This window comes from Acartia tonsa, chromosome 13, assembly GCF_053477335.1.
Source record: "Acartia tonsa isolate MP-2025a chromosome 13, ASM5347733v1, whole genome shotgun sequence".
Classification (NCBI taxonomy): Eukaryota; Metazoa; Arthropoda; class Copepoda; order Calanoida; family Acartiidae; genus Acartia; species Acartia tonsa.
In genome coordinates this window covers 76,434-94,779 of record NC_137272.1, presented here as the reverse complement: position 1 = coordinate 94,779, position 18,346 = coordinate 76,434, and the positions used below count along the sequence as shown (strand labels likewise).

Sequence of the window (18,346 nt, the reverse complement as noted above, 5' to 3'; positions counted from 1 at the left end):
ATATTTTGAATGAGTTTTAAATTAATATTGTTACACTTTAAATGTAATTTTTGTAAGTAAATGATAAAGACAAATGAAGAATCAAATAATAATAATAATAATTTCCACAAGATTAGAACCAGTTCGCAGCCATAGTGAGAAATCCTCTATAGCAACGTTTTACAGACAATTTTCACGAATAATTAAATAAAAATCATAAGATTGTTTTGTTATACCGAGGCTTTGTCACCTCGGGGCTTACAAAACTGGTTTTAATCTTAAAATTTTTAATTTTGTTAATCTGGGAAAGCTGTTTATCATATGATGCAAAAAATCAGTGAAGAATAGGCCTTTTACTCATTACAAAAAGAAAATGTTAAAAGCAAGGGTATTTAAAAACAATTAAATTGAATGTTTTTCTTTAGTAATACCTGATAATTAAAGGAGCAGGGTAGTACAAATACCTTAAACAATTGTATGTTATCAGTTATAAATAAAATTAGGATTGGTAAAAAAAATTTTGCATTGAATACTAAGCTGTGTAAGTTGGAAAAAATTTTAATGTATATAATAGATTTGAAATCTGCAGAAAATTTTAAGAATTTTTTTTTATAAAATTCGTTTTTGTGTAATTCTTTATCTAAAAGCTCAAATACAATTATTTAGTAATTATTTTGACATCTGTGATTGGTGGGTTGAAAACAATCTACGCTCTGATTGGAGAAGTGCGGTACATCATTCAACCAATTAGAGCTCAGGTAGTTTCCAATCCACCTATCCTATTGGTCAAAATTATTTAATTCAAATTGTATTTGCGCTTTTAAATAAAGAATTACATAAAAAAACGATTTTTATAAAAGATCCGTAAAATTTATATATATCTTATTGAATACATACTATCTGGATGTTCCCAATTTATTACAGTATACAATATCTAAACAAATATAAAAATTTGAATCCGGTGGATAGGAACTGGTTCTCATCCATACAAAAAAAACTATGTCTAGCATCATATTAAAACCATTTTTTTAGCCCGTGTCTTCGGCACCTCGGGGCTAAAATAACTGGTTTTAATCTTATAATTGTACATTCTATATCCATGGAAAGCTGTTTATAATACGATGAAAGAAATAACTATACTAACTAAACATAAGATAATGTTTGAGTGATGGCTCTGAGACACATAATGCTAAAGTTATTATTAGGAAATGCATTCTATGGTTACAAAAACGTGGTTGAAATTGAATTAATAGTTATTTATATTTTAAGCAAAAACATCCTAAAACCATCCCCAAAACAGTTATAAACCTTCCCAAGACTTATGAAAAGCTACACTGTAAAGGAGAACCATATTGGTTTCATTTATTGTTTACCTGATCCCCCCAGGATGGAATGTTATATTTGAGCATGGAGTTCTTCATTTTGTTTGCACTCATTAGATCTTGTAGAATTGGGTTTTCTCGAATCTTTTGTAAATCAAGAAGAACTACTCCAGAATTCATATGCTGAAATTACAAATCCATTGTTTTGCTCCAAGCATTCAAAAATAGCATAAAACCAAAACAGGACCCATGTTAAGCCCTAAAGATGTGGTGGCTCTGGATTCGAAGGATTTAAAGAGTTGAACATCTTAATTCCTACTTATAAAAAAACCTCAGTAGCTATCTAAATCCTAAGCTACAGAAAAAAAACTTACTTCTTTATTTAATAGGATTGTTTCTAGAAAAATATATTTATTATTTCAAAAATATTAGAGATCAAATTTCGAACACAGTAATAGTGTCTGACTGATTATGACGTAACAAAAAAAAATAGCCAATGAGAGGCCACTATAGATTTTACCATTGGTCAATAAAGGCCTCTCATTGGCTAATTTTTTTTGTTACGTCATAATCAGTCAGACACTATTACTGTGTTCTCAAATTTCGTGTATTTTCTGGTTATTAAAGACGACTTTTCTTGATTAATCTTTTATATAAAATGTAAATAACCTGAAATATACCAGGAGCCCCAATTTCTATATTGTTCGAATATTCCTGATTATACCATTCTGTCTCTATCATAAAGTCTCCCCAATCTTTTCCTATTCCAATAAACTCATCCCTAGGTAAATAGATAGATAGTAAGATAGGCAAATAGATTTATATACAGATATATAGATAGAAAGACAGATAGAGAGATAGGTAGATAGATAGAAAGTTAGCAAGAGAGATAGTGTCGCGGCTGCAAGTCGACTTTTCAATTAGGACGGATCCAGGTTTTAGAGATACTTGGCCCGGAATGAGATAATTGACAAAACAGTTTTATTGAAGTGATAAAAAACGGTGGTGAATCTAAAACAAAAAATACATAATTAGTACAGTTTAATAAATGTCATATATAAGATATCAAAATGCTTATTAATATTCAGTTTGAAAAAATCTAAATTGCATTCATAACCACTTTGGCATTGTTCAAATTAAAGCTAAAAAGTAAAATTCTTTGGTATATAAAAAACTCTGAGGTGTAGCAAAATTTTTAAAAATATCAGGGCTTAAAAAATATGTTTAAAATGCCTCTTTAGTTATACCATGCTTGAATACGCAATTTCTTACTTTTGGGTGGGTTTAAAAAGGATAAATCTAAAACAGGTACCTGTATTGTTCAGTTCATTTATCATGCCCTCATCCCACTACACAAGCTCTCATATGCACAAAAATACAACATTTTGACTCAAAAAAAGGAACCATCCTGTTCTATCAACAAAATCCAAACACAATATGATGCTACGCGTATGTAAACAATCAAAATGCCACACACAATTCTCAAAATTCACAACAAAAGTCGTCTTTGAAAACTTATTCAGAAGAGACATTAAAATACAAACAAAATTCAGGTCAACCAATCAAAATATCAAAAAAGATTTTTCTTTCTTTTCTGAAAACCACTAAATTACCAATACAGATAGTTTGATAGATATATAGATGTAAAAATTCTATCTAAGGTCTAATGAAAAGTTTGAGGTTGATTAATTCTTACCTTTTCATTTGATCAAAGAAATTGTAGAGTTCTATTATATCAGTTCTAAAAAAAAAATTTTGTTTTATAATAAAACTAATTCTTAAACTTAAACTTCTGATTCTATTTAATTTTTATTTTTGTGAGAAAAAACGTAATAAGATTTTAGGGTCTCTTTAAAAAAATGAACATGAATATATTTATTTAAAATAAAATTTCTATACAAATAATTGTTATTTATCGCATTGTAAATAAAAAGAAAAATTATAAATCAAATCCAGTTTTGTTAGAAATAGGGACTGAAGGCCCAGGCTAACAAAACTGGTATTAATTTTATGAATTTTAATTTTTAATATTTGAGGGACATTGTCTAAAATACATGATTTTTCAATATCGCTGAGAACCGGAACTAATCCAGAAGATATTAATCCGCTTTGAGGCTACTCTGGATATATTTACCTAAACCTAAGATCCACATCAAAAATGATAATTTTATTGATGTACTTTGGTAAAGTCTTCCATAATAAAAACTGAGAAAACCAGTATATAGCCTAAAATAAATTAACCTATTATATGAAGCAGTAAGGTTTTTTGTCTAAAGATTAATAACTCAGACATCAGAGGTCAACATTGTTGCACTTTTAAGGAAAGCTATATAATAAGCTTGCTTCACTACCCGGTTCCCGGAACAGTCGCGTCCTTCAGTCACACTACTATGGCCAAGGCGCAGCGCTCTCACCTCCTCTCCCGGTCCAAGCTCGATTCAGTGAAACACTAATATCTGTCTGATTAGAAATACCATCCAATGAAATGACTATTTATACTCAAAAACCAAATCACTAGATAATAGATTACTAAACAGTAGATATATAATTTGCCTAAAAACCCTATTCCGAAAATAGCGTGTTATCAACGGTTTCAGGAATGTATATCAACGATCATACGTCTATTGGAAATCAAACTTTTAAGTTTTTGATGCCCTATAAAATTTTAATTAAATATTTTAGGCCAAGATCTATAGAGTAAGATCTCACCGACTTACACTATATTGTAGCGGATTCACTAACCAACCTTCGACCACGATTAGGTAGCCTATGGTGTTATCTTAAAGTCTTGGCGTCAAATATACAAAATTCCCTAATATTTTATACTAAGGTTCGTCGAATAAGCTAGATCTGGGCGTGCAGACCCGGCTGACCAACCGTGAGATAACGTTAGGTCGTCTCTGGTGTTATGTCAGAAACTTAGTACAAAATTATTGAGAAATAAAATTCCGTCCAACCTCAGAGTAAGATCCCCGTGTAGGTTCACTAACCAGCCTTTAGACAACTTTTATGTCGTCTTTGGTGTTATCTTATGGAATTATACTGCTAAAAGAATAAAACCTGTCAGAGCCTCAGATCCATCAGGCGATTCCGGAATATGGATTCTATTGTGATATCTTAAGGTCCGAACAAATATTATTCTTTGTACCTAATCTTAATAACTACCTATTAATATTAGCCCATAGGGGCTTAAACCCTATTATTTCCCCCCTATACCTAAAATATAAACAAAGTTTTTTAATATCTCAGATTTTTATTTTTAAGGAAATTGAATAATTTTATTTAACAAAATCTATTTTATTTTAGGTATGTTATGGCCAAAAATCTCAGAGAGAAGTTTTACTCAAGCTAAGTTCTAGTCAAAGATTTAACCCGACTTATCCCTTAAGAAATTCGACTGGTGATTTGACGTGCTATATCACAACTGACTGTATAGCCCGAATGGGCCGCATTTTATAGGCCTGACTTCCCAGCTAACTGGGCAGAGCCTACTATCCAAGCAGAGTATCACCAAATGCTTCTCTTTTAACTTCTCTTTGAGACATTTGAAAAATCATTGGGTGTTTATACAAAGTGACAAGATAACAAATTAAAAATTGTAAAGTGATCACATTGTATTTCTGCACATGATAAAAATGAAGATATGGAATCAGTGATTTCAACGAGTCCTATGCTTGAGAGATTTAAGTCAATAACTGTTCTCGTGATCTTAAAGAACTATTAAACTTATATAAGATCACAAGCAGAAACTCTCTGAAACCAGAAAAACCACACCATTGTTATTATTATACTAGAAAATATTTGACTATTGATTTAACTATTTTCGTGGTTTTGTAGGAATTACCATAAAAAGGATTAAGTTTTGATTCAACGACTAAATGCATAAAGAGAGATCTTTAAAGGGAAGTATTAATTTGCACATATGTGGGTAAAATTATGACATGGGGGAAGGCTTATTTTTTCATGTGTTAACTCGTGGAAAACTCTTATGGTGCCTTCCAGCTTATTGAATTCAAACTTAACCAGATGTTTTTATAAATCTTTATTTTAAAAAGAATTATATAATTTCATCATAAATAAGAAGGCAAAATAATAAGCATATTCTATTGGTGGAAAAGTTATAAGCACATAATTATTAATCATTTTAAACATAACTAGATTTATCTGGATTATCTATTTATTTGATGTTTCTTTGGAAAATAATATAGAAGTTAAATTAGGATCTACTTTTCTCCCTTGCAAGGCTACTCTACAATTTTCTGTATGTTGTAAAATGACTAAGAGGGTGAAATGTTGATCCAAGCTTTGGGTATTCTTAAGCAGATGCGTGCACAGTCTTTTGTCATGGGAACAAAGTTAGGTATATGACTTTATAGAACTATTGCAACACAACCGAATTGCCCGATAAATTTGACAGCTTAGACCCTAAAATTTATAGAGGGTTTTTCATTTTTAGAAAGATTTGGAGATTTTGATTAAGAGAGGGTTAGGTTTCTGGTAAAATCCGTAAAGGTTATGTGTTATAAGTTAAAAACAGTAGTAGAACGATAAAAATTTATGTTAACTTAAAAAAAATTTGTCTATAGTTCTTTTCAATAAGAAATACACATAATTAGTGAATATTATCGTTCTACTACTATTTTTAAGCCTTAAAACAAACACCTTTACGGATTCTACCAGAAACCTACCCCTCTCCTACTAAAGTTCTTTCAAACCTTATTCCAATGACAGCTTATGAGCTTTCTAGCAGCTAAGTGAGAAAACAAAAATTCTTATCGTTAAAAAACATTCTGCAATACTTTAGGTCCTTGAAAAAGTTTTGGGGTTAGCTATCCGTTTATACATCTATTGTCATGGGGGTGAGAGAAGAACTTCCCTATACCCCCTTTGGCTCCCCTCTTATTTTCCTTACCTCCCTAGTCGTACCTTGGAGTACATGGGCGAAGGAATTGGTGGTTGTGGTTGTGCCACTAGCATCCAGGGGCTTATTAATTAAAGAGTTGTGTTTGTGTGAGGCTAGGGGAAGGGAGTGGTTAGTAGGTAAACAAAATCCTACAACAATCCAATATCTCAGGAGTCATAAAATATAAAGATAGTAACTAGCCTAAAATCATCCCGGACCTATGTGAAGCTTCCCTAAAGTGAAGTTAAGTTGTTGGAGATCTTGACGGACAAACATAAAGATATCTGGTAGGCGTACCTGCTTACACTCATGACCAGGTGAAAATTCCAGCTCTAGAAAGGTATTTGTGGTATTCGGAACCTTTTTTTCATTTTAAAAATATTTCAGATGATTTAAATTGTTTTCATAATTCAATCAAAATTAAGTGTCCAGTAGGGCTTCAAAAGCGATTATAACTGGTTACAGGCAACTTTCCACGAATATTAAAATAAAGATAATAAATATATAGTTTAGATATAGATAGTTTTGTTAGCCCTGGTATTCGGCCTCTAGAGGCTAGCAAAACTGGTTTTAATCCGCCTAAAGATGTCTATGATATGATACGATTTATAACTATTTTAGTATGGCTTTGAAAGCGAATAATATCCGCTAGACTAGAACCGGATCAAGCCATAATGGAAAATCATGTATAACATCAGAGCTAACAACACTTATTTTCATTTTTTCTTCTTCTTTATCTAACTCTCTCATTTCTTGGCCCTATAGGTTGCATCCATAATTTTTAACAGCTTCGCTTTTTTGGCACGTAATTTTGATTTTTAAAAGCGAAGCTTTTCTATAATTAGAGTCGGTCCGTCCATCCGTCCGTCCGTAACGGATAGTTTTTTCCGATAATTTAAGCATTTTAGAATTTTCCTATCGATTTCAAACTTTGCATGGTGATTCCTTTAGTAGTTAGGTACGATTTAGAAAGCGTAGAAACTCTACAATCATTACCAAAATGTCCGTACGTCCATTTTAAACATGTTGATTTTTTTCCTTTTTTTATTATTTTCTTTATTTCTTTATTTTTATCTAATCATGCAATTGATCTGATTTTTGGTATATTGATTTCTGGGACAACAAAGTACAATGTTATAAGCAAAGCAACGCTTTAATCAAGTCCTAAAAATGTAAGTATGTTCATAACCATTATCCTGTATCAAGCAGTATTTCATCAAATTTACTCACAATTTTGCTTCGACTCTTATATATTTTTATTCTCATTATTCAGTTCTGACACTATATAAGTGTTCATGTCCGTTTGTCCTACCGTTTCAGTGCTTCGCTTTTATGGATGTTGTCATCCTTGTTCTTTACATATATACATATATGTCTCTAAAATTTAAGAAATATAATTTCCTTGACAATAGAATAATAATCTTCGGTGCAGAAAGTTTCATAGTAATCCTCTACATTTTACAACAGTTTTAATATTTTTTTTTCTTAATTTACAGGGAGGAAGAGGACAATTAATATTAAATTAAGCCATATTTCTTTTTTCCAGTATTGCTTCGAAACCAATTTATATCCGGTGGATTGTTACCGGTTCTCACCCATACTGAAAAATCATGTATAACATCGAATTATAGAAAACATTTTACGAATAGAAAATAAAGATTTTAAAATCAATATCAGTTTTAATCTTATTCCTTTTTTTAACTAGCGGCTTCGCCCCTAGCCCCAAGAGGTTTAATTAAACCAATTTTTCGTATTTTAGATTTAAAAGAAATAAAAAAAAATTCTTTTGGGGGGGGGGGCTAGTCGACCCCTTTATTTTAGTTTTAAAAAAAAAATTTTTTTTTTTTTGGGGGGGGGTATTTTTCATATTTTGGGGGGGTTGGGGGTGTCCCACCCCCCAAGAAAATAGCTATAAAACTTCCCGGGACCTATGAGAAGCTACCCTGTAAAGGAGAACCCGATCGGTTCAGCGGTTAGCGAGATCCTTCGCTACAAACAGACAGACAAACATTGTTCTTTTTTGTATCATAAATAGATATCAACAGAAAGCTGACCACAAAACGATGCTTTAAATAACTTTTCTTGAGTAAAATAATTAGAAATTCAGTGTCATAAATTTTTTGGTTACACACATACACAAACACAAAAAAGTTATTGTCTTTACTTTTTAAAGTGCAAAATAGATTTGTAGAATAACATAATGGCTCACAAAATTTTTTTTTCGATTTACATGTGACAAAAATAATCTTGATAAGTAATAAGTAACAGGATCTCAATGTGTGTGTCTGTACTGAAGGATATCTCTAACCGATATGGTTCTCCTTTACAATGTAGCTTCTCATAGGTTTTAGGAAGGTTAAAAACTTTTTTTTTTTGGGGGGGGGGTGAGGTTACCACCACCCCCCTAACATAAATCACCACTAGAAAATCCCGCTAGTCTTACATATTTTATTAACCAAAGCATAGTTCAAACACTTTACAAATTAATAATTAAAACTGTTTCCCTAGTTCATTAGCATAATGTGTCTTGTAATATTCATCAGAGAGATATTCTATTGTAAACCTTAATTAAATTCAGAAATTTATAAGCCAGCATTGCTTCGAAACCCGCTGGATTAGAGCCGGTTCTTAGCCATACTGAAAAATCATCTCATCAAAAAAATGTCTAAAATACGATGCGATAAATAACCAACTATACATTTTTTTTGTCTTTTTTAGGGGGCTGTGCTGAAATTTTTTTAGAGAGTGGTGGTTGTGACTGCAGATTGTGAAATAATAATTTGAGAATTTTTAAAAGCGAAGCTTTTCTATAATTAGGGTCGGTCTGTCCGTCCGTAACGGATAGCTTTTTTTCGTTAATTTAGGCATGTTAGAATTGTCAATAATCATTACCAAAATTTCCGTACGTCCATTTTAAACATGTTGATTTTTTTACTTTTTTAACAACAAATTTTTATGTGATCTAATCATCCGATTGATCTGATTTTTGGTATACTGATTCCTGGGACAACAAAGTATAATGTTATCAGCGAATCAACTCTATAATCAAGTCCTAAATATGTAAGTATGTCCATAAACATTATCCTGTAAAAAGCAGTTTTTCAACAAATTTACTGACAATTTTGGTTTAACTCTTATACATTTATATTCTGATTATTCAGTTCTGACACTATATAAGTTTTCATGTCTGTTTGTCCTACCGTTTCAGTGCTTCGCTTTTATGGATGTTGTCATCCTTGTTATGTTGTAGCATATTAGGCAAGCTGGCTGCAGCAGAGGATGTTGTAACAACTGCATGCAGCTGCCAAGTGTTTGTCTTCATAGTAGAGTAAATCTATAGAGGGGGAGGGGTTAGATAACTGTCCCCACCTGGAGGACCCTGTGCCGATTTTTATTTGGGTCTTTGAAAATCAACCAATAGCGTCGGGAATAGAAACACAGCCAAGTCACTAAAAAGGGCAGAAAATAATCCAGGTACAGTTGTTTTGTTATACATCTATATTTATACATTTCTTGTTTTCATCTACACTACACGTTTATTGAAAAAATGTTAAATTTATGTATATTTATATACAGGGCGTTTAAAAAAAACTGCGTTTTCCGGTTTTGGGAAACAACCAGTAGGAGTATGAAAAAAATGATTATAGGTCCATATTCTATGTATAAATGTACACCAGATTTGCTTAAGGTGTTTTTTAATATCTCTAAAAATACGGCTTTTCTGATAGGTACATGTAGGAGAAAAATGCTTGATGTTAAATTTGATATATCAATTTGATTGAAATAACTTGTAAATTTTTGAGAAAAAAGTTTTAAAATCCCATTAATAATATGGTAAATGGTTAAATGAAAGTGCATGTTTAATTTTTTGTCATTATTTCCCTTTTTTTCTCTGAAAAACGCTTTTTAGATCCTTTAATTGCAAATTGCAATATTTCTCGTTTCTCTTGGTTGAACAAACTTTAGGTGACTAACTCTTTATAGTATTTTAGATTATAACATAAAAATTAAAATACTTTTTATCCCAAGAAGTTATCTTTAAAAACAAAAAAATTACAGCAGTTTGTTTTATTTACTTAAAAGTGCAACCTACAAATTAATAGCTTAAATGTTGATGTATGCACTTGAGATTTATGGTTTGACCGTAAATATTAAACATTTGATCCGTATTTGAAGAGGGGAGGGGTGGATTATAAATGTCCGTTAATGGAACGTTCAATTAGATGCCAAAAGTGGGCGGAGAGTTTAAAGTTTAAAGATTTTGTCTATGATAAAAAAATGCATTTTATGTTTCAGTAAACCTGTAAATAAGTTGAATAAAAATTGAAATGAAAATAAAATATGTTTGTTTATCATTTTAGACAGATAGGAATAGTATTTTTTTTTATAAAACAATATAAAAAGCCTTAAAAACTGACCGAAAAAATTATCATTCATGCTTTTTAGAATTGATCAACTCTAAAATGCGCCGTTGTTTTTAGAGTAATCAATAAACACCTTTTATAAAATTAATCCATATTTTTATAGAGAATAAGAATATATAATTATTTTTTTCATACTCCTACTGGTTGTTTCCCAAAACCGGAAAACGCAGTTTTTTTTTAAACGCCCTGTATAAACCACCATTATTTTTCTCCTCCCAGTTTTATCTTTCTCCTACAATTATTCCCTTCTCCTCCTCATAAAAAGTCATGTTTTATTCTCTTTTTTCAAATTTCTCCAGTTGTCATTTAGATTTTTTGGTGATAAGGTTCAAAATGATTTGTGAAATTGTTTTATGTAAATTTATGTTTAATATCTTTGATCATATTTGCTGTTATCTAATGTCTCATACCTATATTTTTTTAGGCAAAATTATTTGAAAATGATTGCTAAAATCGAAATATATTTCCATGTCTTAGAATAGTGTATTTTTTTAAAAATAGGTTGAAAAATAAACTATTTTTAAAATAAAATAAATGTATATTACCTTGGAAATTTCCAATCTTGTTTAGCTACACTTTCATCCTTTCCTCCTGGCAATACAACAAATTTAAGATTAACAAAGAATAATTTGGAGTGTTAAAAAATGTTAAAAATTCAAAATGCAACACTATGGTTTTCAATATATTTTGTTGTAATTGTTAAAATTTTAAACATAAGCTTTCTAAATGGATTTATTATTACATTTATCTTACACCAGATAACATGTACTCTCTAATAACTTTCTAATCCCCTCACCTCCTACTACTGGATGAATAAACTGACCAAGAAATGAAGTCTATGTTAGCAACCTAAATTGACGACAATTTTTCCTATGTCCTAATATCCACGTATACTCTATATCCATTGCATCCAACCATTGATTTTATTGATCTTTATTTCCAATCTTATAAAACATTTCGGATCAACTGCAGTTCACGGTTAATTATTCCTGGTAACGAATATTTCCAAAAAATTATTAATTTTACAGGCTGCTAGCTGCCAAAAGACTTAACGTTCAGATCATGCCCTGTACACTGTTTTAAGCGGCATAAGAAGGCCTACAAATAACTTGGAATAGCCATAAATTAATAATGCATAATTATCTCGCAGTGAAGAGGTATGCGCGAAAAAGACCTATTTTACGCGTTTTTTTGATCTTGGCTATTCAAAATTATTTGTAGGCCTTCTTATGCCGCTTAAAATGGTGTGCGGGTATGATCTGTATGTTCAGCCGTTTGGCAGCTAGCAGCCTTTAAAAATCATAATTATTTAGAAATATTCGTTACCAGGAATATTTTACCGTAAACTGCAGTTGATCCAACATTTCTTACCTTTCATTACTTTGTATGATAAAATTCTTCCTATTTCTTTCATTAAAATGACTGATATTTTCTTCTAAAGAAAAATTATAACATCAAAAAAAATTTATTAAAACTGTTTTTTTTAACTGATGTTTCTTCTCAATATTTTTTTCTGCCAATGAAATAATTTTTTTTCATCAAACAAACTATCCATTATCTATTACCTAATCGGGGCGGGATTCTCCTTCGATTTCAAGTGAAAATTTAGACAATCCAAGGGCATCATCCACTTATAATGGGATACAATACTCTAAAACCCACTGCACTGGTGGATATTGGGTTAAGCAATGTCCAAGAGAGAACCAACCCTGTGATTGCACGACCTTTGTCTTAGAGTCCTAACTTTGCATGGTAATGAGTTGCGCCTGTTTGTGGGCCAAGGCATTCCCCATAATCAAACTAATTATGTAGCGTGACATAGCAGCAGTAGGAACCATTTTTAACGTCTTTAGTTTTGACATGTTAAGCCACATGGTCGTTGGTTAACAATCCATCTATCTATCAATTACTAATTCATGATCTTAATCTTAGAATAAATTTTTAAGAATATTTAATTGTCTAATGTGACTTTCTTGAAAATCTAATCTTATAAATCAATCAATCCTGCCTATCAACCAAAAATCTTCTGGTAAAGATTATAGAGGTGCTACGCTTTTTAAATCGTACCCAACTACTACAGGAATCACCATGAAAAGTTTGAAATCGATAGGACAATTCTAACATGCCTAAATTAACGAAAAAAGCTATCCGTTACAGACGTACGGATGGACGGACATACCCTAATTATAGAAAAGTTTCGCTTTTAAAAACAGTAGTAGAACGATAATATTCACTAAATACATATGTGTATTCCTTATTGATAAGAACTATAGACAATTTTTAAAAAAAAGTTAACAAGACCTGAAAATTGTTAATAAAACCTGAAAAATTCACTGAAAGGTTTGCTAATGTCAAGCTGACAAAAATTAATTTAAATTTTTTTTTTGTCTATAGTTCTTTTCAATAAGGAATACACATATTTTGTGAATATTATCATTCTACTACTGTTTTTAAAAGCGAAACTTTTCTATAATTAGGGTATGTCCGTCCATCCGTACGTCTGTAACGGATAGCTTTTTTCGTTAATTTAGTTTCGTTAATTTAGGCATGTTAGAATTGTCCTATCAATTTCAAACTTTTCATGGTGATTCCTGTAGTAGTTGGGTACGATTTAAAAAGCGTAGCACCTCTATAATCTTTACCAGAATGTCCGTATGTCCAATTTAAACATGTTGATTTTTCTACTTTTTTAACAACAAATTTTTAAGTGATCTAATTATCCGTTTGATCTGGTTTTTGGTATATTGATTCCTGGGACAACAAAGAACAACATTATAAGCAAAGCAACTCTATAATCAAGTCCTAAAAATGTAAGTATGTCCATAAACATTATCCTGTATCAAGCAGTTTTTCAACAAATTTACTTACAATTTTGCTTTAACTCTTATACTTTTATATTCTGATTATTCAGTTCAGACACTATACAAGTATAATTATTCGTTTGTCCTAGCGTTTCAGAGCTTCGCTTTTATAAATGTTGGTCATCCTTGTTAAGCCTTAAAACACACGCCTGTACAGATTTTACCCGCAACCTACTTTTCCCTTTATACATTATACCTTTGAATAATTATTAGTGAAGAAGAGAAGATGTAAGTGTGTACCATGACTTTCAGAAAATAAAGAATAAACAAATCTGTGCAGGTTTCTCTCTAATCTGTTACAAAGAGTCAATTCATATTTTTAAAAGCAAAGCTTTTCTATCATTAGGGTCGGTTTGTCTGTTTGTCCGTCAATCAGTAATGGTTAGCTGCTTTCGTTAATTTAGGCATGTTTAATAAGAGATATAAGTTTTCCGGAATTTTAATGTAGGGAGTAGATTTGAAATCTGCATCAAATTTTAAGGATTTTTTATAAAATTCGTTTTTTGTAAAATTCTTTATCTAAAAGCGAAAATACATTTTAAGTTAATTAATTTTGACCAATAGGATAGGTGGATTTTAAACTACCTGCGCTCTAATTGGTTGAATGATGTACGACATCCAATCAGAGCGCAGATTTTTTAAATCCACCAATCACAAATGCCAAAATTAATTAACTTAATTTGTATTTCCGCTTTTAGATAAAGAATTATACAAAAAACGAATTTTATAAAAAATCCTTAAAATTTGATGCAGATTTCAAATCTACTCCCTACATTATAATTCCGGAAAACTTATATCTCTTAATGTTTAACCCATGTACAACCCAAATGATGATACACAAAATTACAGTTAGTGGTTAAACATTTGAACACTGAACTAAATGAACCAATTAATCAGAATTAATTAAAAGTCCCCACACGATTGTTAAGCGCACAAAAAAGAATATGTTACTATAATGCTTTGGGGACTAACAAGGTCATTAAAGATTCGAAATCATGTAAATTTGGACTTAGAAGATAATTAAGTTGTATTATAGCTGTAAAACATTTAACCTAACATATCTTTTCTTAAAACAACTGGTAAAAACCAGGGGTAGCTTTTAAAACAATAAATTCTTCAAAAAATCACAAAACCTTTTAAAGTTTTCTACAAAAAAATTACGAAACTTTTATAAGTGTTTCATTTAACTAAAAATGAGTGGGTAAGAAAGGGATACAAAGAGGAAGGGGTTGTGGGGAAATTTTCCATTAGAATTGTTTGTCAGAATATCATTCCCTTGTCCCTGGGTAAAAACATATTATGGAATGTTGCTTTCCTACCCGATCAAACTATCAATATTTAAAGAGTATAAAAAATTTCTCGTATTCATTTGAATCCGGTGGATAGGAACCGGTTCTCATGAATACAAAAAAACTATGTCTAGCATCGTATTATATCCAGTTTTCTACGAATAAAGAAATGTACAATCATAAGATTAAAACTAGTTTTTTTAGCCGGTGCCTTCGGCACCACTGGGCTAAAAAAAACTAGTTTTAATCTTATAATTGTACATTCTATATCCGCGGAAAGCCGTTTAAAATACAATACGAGAAATAACTATTATGCTATTCATATTTTTAAAAAGTCCAAATTTATCTAAACTATAGAGTAGCTGCACTGCTAATAAATAAAATTGATCTTTTTTCCTTGTTAATTGACTATCTTCTTCAATTTCAGTTATATTACTTAATATAAATGGGATAAATAGTGTTTTATATTCTTCACTTAATTCTTTTATTTCATTTGGATGTATTAAATCTTTGTTGAATAATTCTTAAATCATCACTTTTGTATTTACAGATTGGAAATGTATCCAATTTATGCTCATTAAAGCATCATGTCTTTTTATTTATTAACCAACTGAAGATTTTTTTATCATGAAACACTGTGTATTGGACTTATCAAATAAAAAAACAACTTGTTTAATTAAACTGTGTTGATCACTCTATGCTATATTATATAAAGTAGTAAGCTTTTATTGTTTGTAGCAAAAGATCTCGCTAACTGCTAAACCGATTTGGTTCTCCTTTTACAGAGAAGCTTATTATAGATCTAGAGAATCAACTACTTTGGTGTATCTCCACCCTCCCAATAAAAATTGATCACCCCTTATTTTTTTTTTACTTTTTCTGTTAAAATCTCAAAGTTGGCAGAGTTAGATATAGCTCATACCCTGTCTATGTACTTTAGAGTAAACTCCCCCCTCAAAAAAAAAACACACCATAAAGGAGCACCATATCGGTTTAGCAGTTACAAAGATCCTCCGGATTTAGAAAATCTTCATTTATTCAATCTGTAAATATAAAAATAATTCCTTTGAAAAGATGATTGTCTTCTTTATTTCTAGTAATTTCTTCCATATTTTCTTTGATTATTAGACCTTGTTGTTCAATATTTAACATTGAATTGTAGAATAGCTTCTATTCTGGGATTTGTCCTGATCAAATTTTGAATATTTTAGTTGTATATAAAAACAAGGATGACAGCATCCATGATCGGAAATGGAAGGACAAACGAAAATTAACATTTGTTGAGTGCAAGAACTAAATAAGCACAATTGGATGCACAAGTCTAAACAAAATTGTAAGTAAACTTGTTGCAATACATGATACACTTTAAGGACATACTTATATTTTTAGGACTTGATTATAGAGATGCTTCGTTTATAACATTGTACTTTGTTGTTCTACCATGTTGTAATAGGAATCTGTACTCAAAAAATACGATGAATAGGATGATTTTAACATACAAAAATTTGTTGTCCAAATATATTAGCATGTTTTAAATGGACTTTCTGGTAACGATTATAAAATTGCTGCGCTTTTAAAGTCGTACCTAACTGTTATAGGAATCATCATGCAACTTTAATGAAATCTTACCTGTTTTAGGAATAATTTCTAAATTATTCAGAGGAGAATAAGTTTCAGCACTGTAGAATAGAAAAATTAGAAGAAAAAACTGCATTTTCATCTGAAAACAAGGATGACAACATACACAAAAGCGAAGCTCTGAAATGGAAGGACAAACGAACATTAACACTTGTAGAACTGAATTATCAGAATATTAATGCATCACTACAAACTATATTATAAGTAAATTTGTTGCAAAACTGCATAAATAGATGATACTGTTTAAGGACATACTTACATTTTTGGGACTTGTTTATAGAGATGCTTCGCTTATGCATTGTACCTTGTTGTAACAGGAATCAGTTTTCAAAAAATCTGAAGAACCAATTAATTTTAAAATCGACATGTTTAAAATGGACATACGGACATTCTGGTATTAATTATAGAGTTGCTACGCTTTCTAAATTGTACCTAACTACTACAGGAATCATCATACAAAGTTTGGAATCGATAGGAAAATTCTAACCTGTTTAAATTAACGAAATTAACTGTGATGTACGGACGAGCGGACGGACAGATGGACGGACCTACACTGATTATAGAAAAGCTTCGCTTTTAAAAAGACAATCAAAGGTTAAAAATAAAAATTTGATTTTAAAAATGCTCCCTTCAGAAGTAGATAAATTTATTTAGAAATAAGGAGTTGGGGATTTTAAAATTTTGACAAGTACAATGTGAAAAAACACATAAACTTTTTTTTACCTATAAAAAAAATAAAGAAATGTGCATGGATACACAATGATATTTTTGATTTATGCATATACTAGTAGCTACGCCCATTAAAGGGTAACTTAAGAAGAGGGGAGTTGAATTTAATTCTTACTTTAGATTTTGAAAAAAGGTTTAAAATTTTTTTTTGGGGGGGGGATTTTTTTAGGGACGATTTCTCTTGGGAAGGTGGTGGTACCCTACCCCAAAATAGTTATAAATATTCCCAGGAGCTATCCTGTAAAGGAGAACCATATCGTTTTAACGGTTAGCAAGATCCTTCAGTACAAACAAACATCTTGTTACTTTATCATAAGGATTACTTATTACTTTCTTTAGGGTTGCCTATGCGAGTACAATTTGGATGGGGGGGGGGGGGGGGAGGGAATATCACTTCCTCATGGTTATTTTAAGCAATATTTTCTGACTTTTATTTTTACAAATTTCTTTATTTTTACAAATTTTCCAACTAAACTAATAACAATGATGCCAAGTTGGATTCCAACACCAGAAAGACAGTTTCAGTAGGTAATTGTATCTAAAAACAGAATTTTACATTTTTGAATAGGAAACCTAAGTTTTGTAAGTAAATTCATAATTTAGATTATTTAATTCACAACATGCAGAGTATTCCTAAATCTAGACCACCCTTGCAAAGATGTAAACAAAAAAAAATATATCAACAAAGTACAAATAAGAGAAAGATACAAGGTTTTTTTATCATACAAAATGTTATTTAGTAAATCCAATAAAATTAAACATTATAAATTTTACTTGAATAAAAATAGAACTTCTTCTGCATATAAGCTTTCTCCAGCATAATGTTCAATATAAGGTTTGGAAAGGCAGGTATGATACTCTAAGTTTTGTTCTTCAATTATCCAAAAAACTGGCTAGAGAAATAAAATAGCTATAAGAAATCATTTATGATTAATTGTTTTAGATATTTAGTCAAAATGTTGTCAAATCAAAAAAAAAAAAAAAATAAGATGATATTTACCATATAATTGTACAGACATGGGAGCATATACACCTAAGTAAATTAAATATTGGTAATATTAGATACATAAACAACCAATACATGATAGTTTTACACACTTTTGGAGATGCAAGATCTAAATTTCAAACGATTTGAACGTACAGACAAATACTTTTAAAGAAAAGCTTCGCTTCTAGATTAATCTTACTTTACTTTATTATA

General features: G+C 30.6%; 2 protein-coding genes across 2 annotated transcripts in view; both read right to left on the bottom strand.

Moving 5' to 3' along the window:
- Nucleotides 1-417: 417 nt before the first annotated feature.
- On the bottom strand, nucleotides 418-6,561 carry LOC145304368 (xyloside xylosyltransferase 1-like). The gene is made up of 7 exons (XM_080146234.1): nucleotides 6,502-6,561; nucleotides 3,436-3,527; nucleotides 2,998-3,042; nucleotides 1,971-2,082; nucleotides 1,353-1,484; nucleotides 877-913; nucleotides 418-443 (listed from the first exon to the last, which is right to left on the bottom strand). The coding sequence occupies exons 3-7, from the start codon at nucleotides 3,003-3,005 to the stop codon at nucleotides 418-420; spliced, it is 315 nt and encodes a 104-aa protein (XP_080002360.1). The 5' UTR covers nucleotides 3,006-3,042; nucleotides 3,436-3,527; nucleotides 6,502-6,561.
- Nucleotides 6,562-17,915: 11,354 nt separating this feature from the next.
- LOC145304367 (xyloside xylosyltransferase 1-like) overlaps nucleotides 17,916-18,346 on the bottom strand; it is a 28,180-nt gene continuing 27,749 nt past the window's right edge. Inside the window, exons 6-7 of the mRNA XM_080146233.1 lie at nucleotides 18,146-18,178; nucleotides 17,916-18,038 (exon numbers count right to left, since the gene is read on the bottom strand). Of these exons, the coding sequence (XP_080002359.1) occupies nucleotides 17,916-18,038; nucleotides 18,146-18,178 (156 nt within the window). The remainder of the gene's footprint in view (nucleotides 18,039-18,145; nucleotides 18,179-18,346) is intronic.

Excerpts from the sequence above, each read along its gene's own strand:
- LOC145304368 (XM_080146234.1), bottom strand. Across the intron at positions 1,485-1,970 it reads GGGCTCCTGGTATATTTCAG|CATATGAATTCTGGAGTAGT; the intron begins GTTATTTACATT and ends TTGTAATTTCAG. Across the intron at positions 914-1,352 it reads TTCCATCCTGGGGGGATCAG|ATATTGTATACTGTAATAAA; the intron begins GTAAACAATAAA and ends ATATTTGTTTAG.